Source organism: Cyclopterus lumpus, chromosome 15 (assembly GCF_009769545.1).
Source record: "Cyclopterus lumpus isolate fCycLum1 chromosome 15, fCycLum1.pri, whole genome shotgun sequence".
Lineage (NCBI taxonomy): Eukaryota > Metazoa > Chordata > Actinopteri > Perciformes > Cyclopteridae > Cyclopterus > Cyclopterus lumpus.
Genome location: NC_046980.1, coordinates 4,830,779 through 4,847,497, shown reverse-complemented (window position 1 = coordinate 4,847,497; position 16,719 = coordinate 4,830,779). Strand labels below are relative to the sequence as shown.

General features: G+C 41.3%; 1 protein-coding gene across 3 annotated transcripts; it reads right to left on the bottom strand.

Moving 5' to 3' along the window:
- Nucleotides 1–389: 389 nt before the first annotated feature.
- Nucleotides 390–14,218, bottom strand: LOC117743695 (high-affinity choline transporter 1-like). Of its 3 annotated transcripts, none has more exons than XM_034551432.1 (8): nt 13,928–14,218; nt 12,937–13,050; nt 8,998–9,153; nt 7,803–7,951; nt 5,234–5,377; nt 4,158–4,311; nt 3,401–3,618; nt 390–2,526 (listed from the first exon to the last, which is right to left on the bottom strand). In XM_034551432.1, exons 1-8 carry the CDS (start codon nt 14,109–14,111, stop codon nt 1,975–1,977), a joined length of 1,671 nt encoding a protein of 556 aa, XP_034407323.1. In that variant the 5' UTR covers nt 14,112–14,218; the 3' UTR covers nt 390–1,974. The 3 variants fall into 3 exon arrangements, with proteins under 3 accessions (XP_034407323.1, XP_034407324.1, XP_034407325.1); XM_034551433.1 differs by having other exon boundaries at nt 1,684–2,526; nt 12,937–13,072; nt 13,928–14,005; XM_034551434.1 differs by lacking the exon at nt 13,928–14,218 and adding an exon at nt 9,843–9,921 and having other exon boundaries at nt 1,684–2,526; nt 12,937–13,386.
- Between the last annotated feature and the right edge of the window lie 2,501 nt (nt 14,219–16,719).

Genomic DNA, 16,719 nt, shown 5'->3' with positions numbered 1-16,719 from the left:
TGCGTGGTCTTATTATAGAAGAACTTTATCTCCCTCTGTGTTGCTGTGTCCTCTGGGACGATTTGTTGGCACACCGGCAAGTCGAGAGAGAGAGAGAGAGAGGAGAGGGGGGGGGGGGGGGGGTGTCACCTCGGATAATACCACGCTGATATATTGTTACCTGACTTAGATTGTCACAGTCACGGTCACGAGGGGGGGGGGGGGTGGACATCTGTCGCAGCCCCGGCATGCCACATACTTGTGTCCTCGAGAGCTCACAGCACACACGTGAGGTTCCAGATAATAAAACGTGTTAAGGCTTTTTATTTCAATTCCAAAACGTGTCCATACACATTGTGATTCTTTTTTTGGGGGGTTTCAAACATATATATATATATATATATATATATATATATATATATATATATATATATACGCAGTGTTTTTAATTCCCTCAATACGAACCCATGAAGCTCTCCATTACGCCAGCAGTCACGAGTGAAGGCCGGTCGGCACACCTCCAAATGCTTTCCATGGGATTTAAAAAGAAAAAAAAAGAAAAAGGGATTTACCGCATTTGTATATCTTTTTCCTCATATTTGCATTCGTCAACAAAAACAAACAAAAAAAAGGAAGTAGTCCGCTGGGAATCACTGCGTTTGGCATGATTCGTGGTCGGCTGTCGCGAGAACTTCCCTTTTCGTTGTCGAAGTCATTTGGTTGATTATGTTGACGGCGGCGTAGTGTTTAAAAACAATCAGTTGTGGTGTAAAAAGACACGTCGCATTGACCACCGCCCGACAATGGACCCTGAAATAATGTCCCAGTACGATTTTTTTTTAAAACTATAAAGTGCATGTGTAAAAGAAAATGAGGTTTGTTTTAAACGTTTCAAATGAACCGATTTCTATTAAATGCGCCAGGCCACCGTAAGCCCCCTTTTGCTTCCATCTAATCTGTTTTGCTCAGCCATGAGTACGCCATAATTAAATCCGTGGGCGTTATTGGGTTGTTTGAGCAGCCCTGTTGGTTTTCTTTCCTCTTGTTTTCGCTGCGTCAGCAGTATTAAGCCCTCGGTCACGCCTCGGTTTCAATACTTTACTGGGGGAAAGCTATTGTTTTTAAATGCTAATGCCTGCTTTGAAAACCAGGACTTGTGTGGTGGGTTCAAATATAAAATTACCTTCTTTTTTTTAAAGCTTCGAGGGGATTATCTCATGAGCCTAGCGTGCTCGAGCTTTAAGTGACTTTTATCACTGTTTGTCTTTGGAAGTTCAAAAAAAATAAGAAAAGCTCACTCGAATGCAGCGACGTCTTACTTGGTGTTTTATTTTGCCCCTGATCTCGGTCCCGAGTCTTTTGACATTGAGTAACCTGCCAATATCAAAATCCGATCGGATATTTCGTTGTATTTCCACAGTGCAAACCAAGGTTACAATAAGCCCACATCAAAGTGTGTATGTTTGACAGCTGCGCAGCTCTGCTTTAAGAAGATTATGGCCTTCACAGCAGGTGTCCTTTAATGGTTTCCTAGTAAACTGTGTGCACCGATAGCATGGTGTGTAATAGTCGGGAGATTTGAGAGGGGCTAAAACAGTCCTCCTGAAAAATAAATTAAAGTTAAATCAACAGCAGCGCTTATGGTCAATCTATGACACAACTATGAATATTTTAGTTTCGTAGGAGGGGGGGGGGGGGGGGGGGGGGGGGGGGGGGGGCCCGTTCTACTTGTGTGTGCCCAGCGGTGTGTTCTGTTACTTATCCATCCATTAAAAATATAGCTGAGCTCCTATAATAACAAAGAGCATAGGTGTGATGTTTTTTTTTTTTCTTTCCATTTATGTTGTATATAAAAAGTATACAAAAAAATCAAAATATATTGTACTGTTAAAATGATGTCGTTACACATTGCAAACATTCGTTAATAATCCAGTCCTTACTGATGTATAATGTAAAAAAAAAAAAAAAAAAATGTACTGAAATGAGCTTTCTTACTTAACATGTCGATTCGATCATAGGTTCACACGCGTCACTGTTCTCGTTGGCCTCTTTCAATTTCTCGTCCTTCGTTTCGGACACGGCGTCGCCTTGTGATTGTTTAGAGTACTGCGTCTTCACGTTAAAAACATCCCACTTCTCCGGGATCAGGCCTTTGTTGAAGAGCAGGTCCGCCAGGTAGGAGAACAGCAAGATCGACAAAAAGGCAGACAGCATGCAAATGGTCCTGATCGGGGAGCGCTGGACGTAAACGCCGTTCACCAGCGTGCATCCGGGGAACTTGAGGACGGGTGCGAGCCCGATCAGCGGCTCCCCGCACAGCACCCGCAGCACCGTGCCCACCGCGCAGCCCAGCACGGCGCCGTAACCGTTGGAGATGCTGAAGAAGAGGACGCAGACGAGCTGCGGCAGCATGAGCGTGTAGGTGAGGTCGGACCGGAGCATCCAGATCATCAGCACGCTGTTGTCCAGGAAGGTGAGAGACGTACCGGCCAGGCCCACGACCACCACCGAAAGCCGGATCACCCACTGGATCTCTCTCTCCGATGCCTGGAGGAAAGAAAACGACAACATGTACTTCCTCTAATGTGAACGAGTATAAGGATGTATGTTGTCCTTTAACTCCCACGTGAAGCAAATCTCAAGGACCCTTCAATCGGGCACATCTGGTCCCAAAAAGATGCAGAAAAGCTGGTTCACGCGTTTGTTACTTCCAGACTAGATTAGTGTAACTCCTTATTATCAGGCTGCTCTAATAAGTCTCTTAAATCCCTCCAGTTGATCCAGAATGCTGCAGCTCGTGTACTCACAAAAACTAAGAAAAGAGATCACATGACTCCTGTATTAGCTGCTCTGCACTGGCTCCCTGTAAAATCAAGAATCGCATTTAAAATTATTCTCCTCACCTACAAAGCCTTGATTGGTGATGCACCATCATATCTTAAGGAGCTTGTAGTACCATATTGCCCCACTAGAGAGCTTGTAGTACCATAGACCACCACTAGAGAGCTTGTAGTACCATATTGCCCCACTAGAGAGCTGCGCTCACTAAATGCGGGGCTACTTGTGGTTCCTAGAGTCCTAAAAAGTAGGATGGGAGCCAGAGCCTTCAGTTATCAAGCTCCTCTTTTATGGAACCAGCTTCCACTTTCAGTCCGGGAGGCAGACACAGTCACCTCATTTAAGAATAGACTTAAGACTTTCCTGTTTGATATTTCTTATAGTTAGGGCTGAATCAGGTGTGCCCTGGTCCAGCCCCCTTGATATGCTGGGACAGGGATGTCGTATGTGTACAGATTGTAAAGCCTAAGCCTGTAAAGGCTAATTCGTAATTTGTGATATTGGGCTATACAAAATAAACTGAACTGAATTGAACGGATGAGAATAATCTTCCCCTCCTCCTCCTCCTCCTCTTCCTCCTCACCTGTGGCCTCAGGATGTTCCTGTAGATGTTGGCGGTGAAGATGGAGGCCGCGGACAGCAAGGCGGAGTCAGTGGATGACATCACAGCGGCGGCCACCGCCCCGATGCCGATGATGGAGATGTAGGTCGGGGTGAGGTGCTGCAGCACGAGGGGCAGGATGAGTCCCGCCTCCCCGCGCATATACGGAGACGGAGAACCATAAGAGGTCAAGTTCCAGTCTGAGAAAGACAAATAGACACACACGTGTGTATTAATTTGTGTATTAGTTTCAAGTTGTTTTCCCTTCAATGTTTTTTCATTAATTCTTTTATTTTAAAATATTTTCTCTAGGCCAAAGATTTAATTTAATATAATTTAGCAGGAGGGGATTCTAAAATCTTACATCCTGCACTGCACAAGGTTTATTGTGATTTTTATTATTGATATATTTCATAAAGCGAAGCACCGATCGGACCTTTCTCAGCCCCAATAGCTATCCCTTGGTATTGGCCATCAGCCGAAAAAATAATATGAACATTGCTTTCTTGGCTCAAAAACAAAATGTAACAAATAAATACACAGCTTTTTCAGAATTGTTATTTCATAATAAATGAATACATCTTATACCAGTTACTTTATTGCAGCAACACATTGGAAAGTAACTAAACTGAGTTAGTCTTCCAAAAAGTGAAGGTTAATGTGATTTTAAGTCCCAGGTTTAAACATGTTTTAGCCTGTGGAGTGTCAAACAACAAGATCTCTGTTCCTGAAACCGTACTTGTTGATGCAGCCACTGCACCGAGCAGTATGGGAGGGATGCCCAACGTGGGCACGATGAACGCCGCAGCGAAGCAGGTGATCTTGGCCGTGGCCGAGGAGGCGGCTGACAGCGTCCTCTGGTGGAAGTTCTGAAGACCCAAGTTCCCCAAACCCTTGAAGAGGTGGAGGACAGACAACAGACCAGGTAAGTCACACATTGGATCATAGCAGCAGGAAAGCAGTAGAACCTCAAGGTTCATTAGCACGTGTCCTCATCTATATTCGTGTTGTTTTATCATACACGTTAAGCTAAGCAAGAGCCACTCCTGACCACCATCTGTGTTTGGATTAGAACAACTTACTGGGAAACTATGGATAAATATAGTTTGATCAAGGATTCAGGGAGTCCCCTCCGCCCAAAAAAAACATGAAATGTAAAAAAAAAAAAATCTTTTGGCAGAACAAATGATAAACTCTGTGACCTAAATGTAATGAAACACGAGGGGCACGAACCGGAGCTGGAGCGGCTCAATCATCCCCTACCTTTAAAAAAACAACAAAAAAACAACCTCCACCCCTTGAAGAGCTCTCAACACTGCTGGGAGGTAAAGTCCTTCAGTCTCCTTCACCCAAGCTTATTAACAGATTTAGCAAGACCTCTTTACACGGTGTCATGATTATCAGCTAATCTCGGCTGCAAGTTGGTTTTGAAAACTTAAGCTAGCTGTCAAAGTCCCAACTGTGTCAAGTGGAGGAATTCACATCTCTGCAGGCTCTATTTGGTAAAAAAAAAAAAATTATAAATAAATAATGAAATCGTAGGAGAATGTTTGTGTAACACCTGCAGTGCAGCCCTGCTCATTGCATAAGACAGATAACAAGTCTTTTTTAAAAAAAAAAAAGGAGATGTAATCTTTGAAAAGCATATTTGGACCATGTCCAAAATGTCTGAAACTAGATATGCCGCCCGTGACTTAATAAAACAGTCAACCAGAGGACATCCTTGTCTGCATTCTGGAGCAAACTTCACCTTTTTTAATAATCGTCACCTTTTAACACGCATGCAATCTTTCATGAGAACCCTTTTAGTCTCACCAGGAGTAGAAAGTTATCGATCCACCTCCAGGCCCTGTCTGCCTCCAGGGTACCGACCCACGGAGACTGGAAGGTGGAGTTGTAGGCTGTCTCGGTGATGTCCAACACAGCGGGGCCCATCATCGCGAAAGGAACACACAGCCACTAAGAAACAACAACAATATAGTGTTAGCTCACAAAGGACCTCATGCTAGACCACGTGAAGGTTCATTAAAGTTCATCAAAAAGCAGCATAATAATTTTATTCTTCTCTCAGTTCACCCTAATGGTTAGATGAAGATGTCCTAGCGTTACCTATGTATTTACTGTATCTGCTTGTTTTTATTTATAATTTATTTATAATTTTATAAGTCTGTTTTAGCGTTAACTCATACAGACCGACGCAGTCACACCTCAGTGTCCAGTTCACGTGGTGTATTCTTTTTTTGGACTGGGCAGCGCTAACTATTGAGCCATCGTCACAAAGAGATTCTATCCCATACAAGATTGTGTCAAATTAATTAATTTTGTTAAGCTTGTTTAGGTTTAGCTAACAAAACTACTTGTTTAGGTTTAGCCAACAAAACTACTTGTTTAGGTTTAGTCAACAACACTTCTTGTTTAGGTTTAGCCAACAAAACTACTTGTTTAGGTTTATCCAACAACACTTATTGTTTAGGTTTAGCTAACAAAACTACTTGTTTAGGTTTATCCAACAACACTTCTTGTTTAGGTTTAGCCAACAACACTTCTTGTTTAGGTTTAGCTAACAAAACTACTTGTTTAGGTTTAGCCAACAAAACTACTTGTTTAGGTTTAGTCAACAACACTTCTTGTTTAGGTTTAGCCAACAAAACTTAGGTTTAGCCAACAAAACTACTTGTTTAGGTTTAGTCAACAACACTTCTTGTTTAGGTTTAGCCAACAACACTTCTTGTTTAGGTTTATCCAACAACACTTCTTGTTTAGGTTTAGCCAACAAAACTACTTGTTTAGGTTTAGTCAACAACACTTCTTGTTTAGGTTTAGCCAACAAAACTACTTGTTTAGGTTTAGCCAACACAACTACTTGTTTAGGTTTAGCCAACACAACTACTTGGTTAAGTTTAGCCAACACAACTACTTGTTTAGGTTTAGCCAACAAAACTACTTGTTTAGGTTTAGCCAACAAAACTACTTGTTTAGGTTTAGCCAACAAAACTACTTGTTTAGGTTTAGCCAACAAAACTACTTGTTTAGGTTTAGCCAACAAAACTACTTGTTTAGGTTTAGCCAACACAACTACTTGTTTAGGTTTAGCCAACAAAACTACTTGTTTAGGTTTAGCCAACACAACTACTTGTTTAGGTTTAGCCAACAAAACTACTTGTTTAGGTTTAGCCAACAAAACTACTTGTTTAGGTTTAGTCAACAACACTTCTTGTTTAGGTTTAGCCAACAACACTTCTTGTTTAGGTTTAGCCAACACAATTGCTTGTTTAGGTTTAGCCAACAACACAATTGTGTTAGGTTTAGCCAACACAATTGCTTGTTTAGGTTTAGCAAACACAACTACTTGTTTAGGTTTAGCCAACAAAACTACTTGGTTAAGTTTAGCCAACACAATTGCTTGTTTAGGTTTAGCCAACAACACAATTGTGTTAGGTTTAGCCAACACAACTACTTGGTTAAGTTTAGCCAACACAACTACTTGTTTAGGTTTAGCCAACAACACAATTGTGTGAATATATTCACAAAAGCTACAGACAAAAAGGATGTGGCTGTGAAAGCTAGCTTCAATGTGGCTGAAGCTACCTAGCAGTGCATGCTAAATGTATGTGAGTAGGTGTGCCCCAGACCACATAAAGGTGTGTGTGCAGGTGTTAAACGTCTAGGAGAAATCTACATATCATACAGTTGGCAACATATACATATTCAGTATGTAATGCCTGGGTTGGGTTCAAATAGCATTGTTGGCTACGGACACCTGGGTGCCATGTTATATAAACCTGGGTGTAAATAGCCACAATGGCTTCTGACACACACACTCACTAATAGCATCTGCCATGAATAATTGTATTAGTTGTACTATCAAAAATGATATAGCCAAGTTTTAAATATGGGGCATTTAACCTAGCTTAGCATAAAGAGCAGAAGCAGGTGGAAACAGCTAGCGTGGCTCTCTCCAAAGCTCAAAAGTACACCGACCAAGACCTATAACACCCGCTAATTAAAAGGTGTCTTTTGTACTGTACGCACATAAACATGTAAAAACAGCTGGCACGTGAAGATGCCAGGCAAATGAGCAGAGGAGCAGATGTACTGAGCTTGTGGATATTGTTCGTGACGAAATAGTTCCAGCACGCGACTCCGCCTAAAACCACAAATTGATGGGTTTTTTTACATTTCTGTTTTGAAAACTACTAATTAGTGAGTTTTTAGAGAACTTAGTGGGCCTATTTTTGAACTTTAAACAGAGCCATAATAACAGTGTCATCCTTTTTCAAACACCTCCCTGTTATAGGGAGGTGTTATAGGTTATAAAAAATAATCCACGGCCTATAGGACGGCTTAGGGTACACATTAGGATGCAGCGATAGCGATAACTCACCAAGCTGATGAAAATGAGAATGAGCTGTATGACGTCCGTGTAGGCCACAGAGTAAAGACCTCCCATCAGGGTGTAGGTGATGGCCACAGCAGCCGAAATCCAGATGCTCACAGTGTAGGACAAATTCAGGATCACACTCATCGTTACACCTGTAATATGCACACACACATTAGTGATTTACAAGTGCTCATTTACACATTCAATATACTTGTGAGGACGTGAAACCCTAATGTTGACAGTTGTGTTAATGTTTCACGAACCTTCACTTGTCAACCAAACTTATTTTTCACAATAAGAGAAGTAAAAGTAAGACATCACTTTGTAATCTGTATATTTTCTTCAGAATTTTAAGCTAATCAAAAGAGGAAACGTCCTTCCTTATCTGGATAGAAATACAGCAATGGCACTCGGCCACATGCGTGCTGCTATACTGTTTGAGGTTGAGTATTAACACAAAGTTGTTATTGTACTCGCCAAGGTTTTGTCGGATGGGCGAGTCAGAATTTGATTACCTAATCAGTAGTTAAATAGTTAGACGAGGACAAGCATGCATTGAACTTCAGAAGCTGCATTATTAAATCGCACAAGCACACCCTCAAGCCTTTTAGTGTTTAACTGGTGTAGTTTCTTTATCAATTCAACTGATACGGAGTGTACCGGTTGGTTTCTTGGAACAGAAACTTGTTTGGCCTCTTACTTCATACATTATTAAGTATGACTGTATTTACAAACCAAGTACAATAGAAGAGAGGGCGCCAGAAGATAAATGCTCCTCAAATAATAATTAAGAGATGGGATGTTGGCATAATATGTATAATATTTAATAGCAATTTATCAGGAGACACATAACCAAAACAGAGCTTTTTGTTGGTTAAAGTTGCCTTAAATGTGTCAGGAAACAGACAAGAGAAGAGATCAAATCTAGAAGTCACTGGTATTACCCTTATCTCAGTGTTTGAATGCATTTTAATGCATTACCACAACACTTATCTCGGACCAACCACTCCTCTGGTTCCCGCTGTGACTTTGGGTCTCGTTCCTTTGATGGAGTTATTTCAGACCAGCCGTACAATTAGATAACGGCTTGTGTTTCACTCAACACCTCGGCAAAGGGCTGCGATCAACAGCTGCTCCGCTGCCAGGGTCAACACACATGTATCAAACGCATCACACCCACACATCGAGGCAGTCTTACCTAATCCTATGAGTGTTCCCGTTACCCACATAATCTCTGATGCGAGCGAAGCCAGAGACAGAGCGGCCGTCGGTACTTTTCCATATTTGATCTGGAATGGATCCATCATGGTCACGTATTTATTGTTTCTCATCGGCTCGGCGAAGAACAGGCCACCTCAACGGATAAAAACAAAGACGTGGACAGATTCTTTTGATTAAATGGCTGAAGGTATTGAAACAGTTATTTGTCCATTTGGTACATAAGATAAGCATCATGGTCCACATTAGGCTTTGGAATGAGAGAAATGGATTAGTTTAATTGAGCAGATTTCTAACTTTTTTTAGCGAAACACTACATTTCTTGTTTTTTTCTACAGGAAACCGTTACACAGAAGTGGTGAGCCGCGAAGGTGCTGACACAACAGAGGACAGCCGAAATGTTCCGTGTTTAAATTCAGCGTTTCTTTCTCTCTTTATTTTTTTTTTTATTTAAGAAGTACAAAAAAAACAAAAAAAACTGGCTAATTGTCAAACATATTCAAATATCGAATCACAGCAAAACAAACATGTATTAAAAAGTGTGTCACTGTGATATGTATCCACATTGATATCCGCGGGGCATTCATCGGGGTTTAAGAGCATAAATCTTTCTCTCATGTGATTTTTCATGTGGAAGAGGAATGCCGTTCTTTTTTTTCTCTGCTAATCTCCGGAAATAAGGGAAGCTGTGTTTCCATTGATCAAAAAGGTGTTGTTACTGTACACTGTACTGTGTTATGCATTTCAGGAGATTATGTATGATAAAGTGCTATAATTACCTGTTGTGAGAAAAAACAATTTCTCTTAAACTGCCATAGTTCTTACTTTAGTACGGGATGTCCCACATTGCCCAGCAGGCCTTTTTTTTGTAGTTTCCAGAGAAAAGGGAATCCATACACCTCAACTGTTAAGCAGCAATAGCAACACAAAATACAGAGATGACAGTGTCTTAATGATGCTTTCACATAGTACAACCAAAAGGTCACATGTGCACGTTCATTTCTCACAGAGTCTGTAAAACAATGGACGAAACTTTAAGTTAAAGAAAGGTTGAGCCCAGTCTGACTGTAGAGCTGAGCCCAACCAGCCCAGTCTGAGATGTCCTAAATGGAAAAGACTGGTATCGAGATATTTCTTATGTATTATCGTGGAATTTTCTTGGTTAAATGTGTCGTTTATTCTAAACTGTAATGCATCGGTCAAATATGTGCAGTTTGACCTCATCATTTAACCCATCTTGAGCATTTAGGAGCAGTGGGTTGCTGTATAGCGTTTCGAGGCCACCGGTCCACAGTGGGAGTCTCTACCTTTTGGTCCCACATGCCACAGTTTTTATTTGTTTTCCCTTTTTGCCCCGAGTTCTCTGGTTGCCTTTGTAGTGAACTTGAGAGACTGTTTTGCATAGAGATGCAAAAATCCTTCTAATTTACAAGTGCTGGTAATGTTCCATGTTCCATCGTCGTCGTCATCCTATATATATATATATATATATATATATATATATATATATATATATATATATATATGTATAACGAGCAATATATATGTATAACGAGCAAATGTCCTCATTTTAGGTGAGAAGTTTCATGCACAAATATGTGGGAAGATATTATAATTGTGTCACATTGTGCGATATAATTACATTGTTTTCTCAGTTATAATCCTTGTTTGTTTTTTTAATAGTGCAACATTTCTGCAGAAGTCTCCTTCAGTCTTCTACCCTGAGGACTTTACTGAGTGAGTGAAGACTATTCAGGGCACAGGACATTATTCACGTATCCACAAGAGGTCGCTTAACATAAATATAGTTTGTTTTAAAAGGTCCAATGTGTCAGATTTAGTGGCATCTATGGGCAGATATGGAATATAATATTCATAGCAATGTTTTCATAAGTGTATAATCGACCTCTTTGCCCAGAACGGACAAACCCGACACCGGCTCTATAGAGCTAGCCTTTTCCGCTTTCGGGAAACTGGTAACGTGAGACGGAGTCTGAATTCAATGTCTCCCAAAGTAGGTCGAGGCAAAGGAAATGTTCGCAAATGTGTGATTTTTGGGCTATGCAAAAATAAATTGTATTGAATTAAATTGAAGGTCCTGAAAGATAGCGCGGGATTACCGCGATTTATGGGGCGAGTGTATGGGCATTCAGTCGGTTTACGAACACAGACTGTACAAAATATGGACGCAGTCTCCGTGACTCATAAAGCGTCTACGATCTTAATCGTGCCTCTCTTTGAGCCAAAGATGTCAAACTTGAGGCCTGCCGACAAAGGTAATTTAATGACGATGGGGAAGCGAACGCATTTGTTTGTGCTTAAAGGACAAAACCGGTTAGTCTTCTATCACGAGGCCAATTCTGTTGCCGTTTTGACAACAAACACGGAGCCAAGTACTTTAAATTAAGCCTCAGAAGGAAAAACATTTAAATTGCCTGAGAATTAAAAGGCATAATGCAATCGCAAGACCACATAAAAGGTACGTGAGCAGGCGTGCCTCCAGACCACATAAAGGGTATGTTTTCTGTTTTCTGTTTATTTCTTTAACTGCATTGCAACTTTTATTCGATTTCTTGATTTTTTTACATTACATTACATTACATGTCATTTAGCTGACGCTTTTATCCAAAGCGACTTACAATAAGTGCATTAAACCGTGAGTCCAAACTCAAGAATCAAGCAAGTACAATTTCTTCAATAACGTTAAACTACAGAGTACTATCCGTAAGTGCCATTTAAGTGCTACTAAAGTGCTAAACAACAAAGTGCTATCGGTAAGGGACATTTAAGTGCTACTAGAGTGCTACTACTTTTTGCCTGTTTTTAATGTGTTAATGAATGTTCTTCATTGTTTTTAAATCTCGTTTTCTTTTGCATTATCTTTTGATGCTTTTGATGGTTTTACGTGAAGCACTTTGAATTGCCTTGTTGTTAAAAATGTGCTGTACAAATAAACTTGCCTCGCCTTGGTGTGATCCAGATCACATAAGGGCGTGTGAGTAGGTGTGCCCCAGATCACATTAAGGTCAGGTGTGATCCAGGTCACATTACGGTCAGGTGTGACCCAGATCACATTACGGTCAGGAGTGACCCAGATCACATAAAGGCGTGTGAGTAGGTGTGCCCCAGATCACATTAAGGTCAGGTGTGATCCAGGTCACATTACGGTCAGGTGTGCCCCAGATCACATTAAGGTCAGGTGTGACCCAGATCACATTACGGTCAGGTGTGCCCCAGATCACATTACGGTCAGGTGTGCCCCAGATCACATTACGGTCAGGTGTGATCCAGGTCACATTACGGTCAGGTGTGATCCAGATCACATTACGGTCAGGTGTGCCCTAGATCACATGAAGGTGTGTGTGCAGGTGTGCCCCAGACTACATAAAGGTATGTCAGCAGGTGTGCCCCAGACCACATAAAGGTATGTCAGCAGGTTTACATTTGTTTGACACCCTTGCGTTATGCCTTCATGTAATTTAAACGGATGAGTTGTATAAAAATGCAGACTCAAGTGGCCATATGAGGAACTGTATTTTTTTTTTTTCTGGGACCTTTTTTTGGTTGCAGTTTTGGCTCTTTGGTTGCAGACTGCAAACTTGCCACTAGATGCCACCAAATCCAACACAATGGACCTTTTTTTTTTTTTTTTTTTTTAATATGTGAACCTCCAGCAGATACTGTTATTTTTTTTTTTCTCCAAATAAGGACAATCTCAAGCAGGGGGACCAACTGTACATTTATCCCTATTGGGGATGGGCAGCTAAGAATACCAACGTCCATTTTTATCCACGCAGCGCGGTGCGTAATGAGCATTGCAGCCTCGTGGTTGGCCCACCAGCAGCGGGGCTGTGTACAAAAATGAAAACAAGTGACACCGGAGCGCTGCTCTCAGCGACCGTTCACCGTGAAACCTCACCGATGACGAAGCACATGGTGGCCGCGATGGGCATCACGGCCCAGATCAGTCCCATGGAGGGGTTGTAGACCGCCTCCGCGGTGCCCACGATGAATCCACCTCCGACCCACGTCGCTGTGCACACAAACACAAGAGACTGTCACACACACACACACACACACACACACACACACACACACACGGGCAGAGGGCAGAGGCATGGAAGGTTAGCTTGCTGCTCCTGTCAAACTCAATCATGCATGTAACCCGAGAACCTAAGCCCCTTACTGGACGTAAGGTGATATGTCTATCTTGGATAACAAAAAACAAAAAAGATATATATATATATATATATAACCTTTCAGGACTCAAGGTGGAGGAACCGGGCATGTCTACTGCAACTTTAATAAGAGATTAATTTTAAATAGGGGGAATTTGCTGTAAATTTAATGACCACTTACTTTACCCCCCCCCCCCCCCCCCCCACCCCCTGTCCTGAAAGTGAGCCGACACAAGTGATTTAGGCTGAGAGTCAGTGGCATGCGTAAGGATTAAGCGACATTTCATACGGATTAATTTCCTGCTATACTCCGTTTATTTTATTATATTTATTTATTATATATATATTATTTATTTTCAACCACATTATAACTTCCCGTTTTGCTTTTGTCTCTTCACCGTCGGTTATTATAGCCTAATGACTCACAACATGCACGCGCATCGCCTGCACTTTTCCACAGATTTTTTAAAATTTGTATTCATTCGTATATTTATTTTTATCGATATATATATATATATATATATATATATATATATATATATATATATATATATATATATATATAAATAGATTTTAAAAACGCAGTTTTTCAGGCGGCGAGCTGTTAATAAATAACCCCGGAGTCAGATCATCTTTTCGGGTCTTCACGCGTAAAAAGAAAAGGGACAAGATGACTTCCGGTCTGCACGCCCGCTCCGTCATCCATCCCGTCCGTGTGCCGCAGTTACTCGCCTGTCATGGTGAAGATGCCGACGACCAGGCTGATGCCCCGGTTGCCAAGCAGTGCCATCTCGGTTATATCCCCGTCGCCCTTCTTGGCTTCCCGTTTGGACTTGAAGGAAGCCCAGATGCCGATGCCGAGGACCAGCAGGTAGAAGAACACCATGACGGCCACGCCGGGGATGTTGAGGGCCATGATGGTGATGATGAGGCTGCTGTGGGATTTCCGACTGGAGGACTGAGCGTGTGCCGGGCAGCCTGGATGATACAACACATCCCCTCACTGCTCGAGGGAGGAAAGGAAAAAAAAGAAAAAGATATGCTCAGGAGGCGCCCTGGCGGCGGCGGCGGGGTACTGCAAGTCCGCAGCAGGCAGACAAGCCCCGTCAAGGTGAAACACACGCAGCAGGCCTAACAGTCTATTTTTTTTTTTTATTATTATAAAAAATAAAAAAATAAAAGAAGCATAGTGTGACTGTTTTATGTGGGTATGAGGGCCCGGAGAACATTTCAGCAGCTTCTGTTTGTGTATGTGGGTGTATGCCCTTTGCTTATGTGGAGCGTTTATCCGATCTGGGGGAGGGAGGGAGGTAGGGGGAGGGGGAATTGGCCCCAGTGCTTTTGTTCTTTCTTTTTTTCTTTTTCTTTTTTTCTTAGGTTGTAACAATGCCCATGCCATTCGCCACGCTGATACTCAGTCACATCCTGCTCACTTTCCAAAGAATACAATTATATTGTATATCCACCGTTTTTATAAAAAGAAAATTCAGGCCTGCAAGCGTGTGAGTTTGCTCTTTTTTGTTGTTGTTGTTATTTCTATTCTTACCTTCCGATTTCTATTTATGGCAACAAAGTACAAAAGACATATTTTTGGAAAAGCTTATTTTCGGGCCCAGTCAGTTGACGGTTGTCAGAATGCTTGTTAACAGTAGGTGTTTCCAGTTCAGATTTCCGGTTTCCAGCCCAATCACAACTTAAAACAGTCTTTTCCGAGTAAACCTTGAATAAAAACAGATTAGCACTTAAATGGCACTTTCATGTTTGTAGTTTGGGCTTTCTTCAAGAAATGTTACTTGCTTGATTCTTGTTGTTCTGAGTTTGTACTCGTGGTTGAATGCTCTTATTGTAAGTCGCTTTGGATAAAAGCGTCAGCTAAATGACATGTAATGTAAAACAGGCCCAACTGAATAAATGAGAAACTCACCCTTAAATCATAACCTTGCTAGAAACCCATGAAAAATCGGAAAAAAACCTTTTGATGCAATAGAAAACGCATCATACCCATACAAAGCTTCATATCTACATCAAATATCTAAAGATAAAAAGTGCAGTCGAACAACCAAATACACAAAAAGGTTAATGTCAGCGACGATGACGTCAAGGCAAGTGGGTACTCCTTTATCCCTAATGAGGAGCATCTCATGTCAATCAAACATTTCTCCAATAAAATTAATCTGTTTTTGACCGTCAAATGACTGCTTGTTTAGTTATATTCTTCATTGTTTCTATTGTTGATGGTTCATACCTTGATACAAACCATATGAAACCATATAAAAGAAAAATAGACCTCATTTCCACCCTCTGAGCATATTTTAATTGTATTCAACTATATATTTTTTTGGCTTAAGGAGTGTCGATGTAAATAGTACTGTTGGCTTCTGAGACCTATGTGCTAATAGTCTCCGCCATAACATAGTCTATGGGGAAGCAGTACACACCCTAAGATGACTCTACAAGCATTCAGTGGTGCAATTTTAATTGGTATGAATGTTTCACCGTGCCAACATGTCCATAGACTTTTCATTGTAATGTCATGAACGTAAACAAGTCTAAAACCAGTTTTAAAACTGCTAACCTCGGTTTTTATAACCAGTGATATCCTAATCTGTGAGGTCATGGCGGCTTTAAAACATACCGGTTATTTTCCTTATGCCCTTAAGTTCTTAATACAATGATACTATGTACTTAATTCACAGTGGGATACAGAAATTGGCTTTACCATATGGTTATTTCTACCAATCGGTGTCCCTAGATCTCAGAGACAGTAGTAGTACTACTGATAGAAATATGACTGATAATAATATTAAATGTAGCAGTGGGTGTCAAGCAGGCTCACGGCAAGCAGGCGCATCCCCGATCCATGGAAACCTGCAAAAATAAACAACCAGAAAGGCACTTTTATTGTGAAGGAGTCACAGGAAACACAATGTATTTTTCACCAAGGTTAGTGCTGACAGCGAGTGCTCATCAAAATTGTGTCCACAAAACAACAACAGTGGATTTTTTAATTTGACAAGGAAGTTATAATGATGTATAATATGCCTTAAAATCATCTTAACTTGAGGTCAATTTACTGCCTTTAATTTCTAGAGCTTAACAGCATTTAATGGTCTCAATCAGCAGATGGAGACGGGTTAGTTACAGTGTTCCTCCATTCATGGGTTATACGGAGGGACACTTGGTCCATATCTATGACTTCAACATGGGGGTTGCTCTGGGAGGACATATCTCGTATCCCGTTTAAAAATCAAGAATACACCATGCTTATATAAGAAGCAGCAAAGATTAACACATACGCCTGCACACTATTTAAATACTCAAGAGCTTTCAAAACCATTAAGGGTTAGTTTATTTCTCTTTTATGTGTTGATACTTCCTTTCATACCCAGACTGTGTTGTCTGTTCCCTAACTTAAAAAAAATGGTTTGCATTGCACTGTAAAAAGGCTTCTATTTTTGTCATAGTAGGAACCCCCCCCCCCCCCCCCCCCCCCCCCCCCCCCCCCCCCCCCAAGCTCAGCGAAT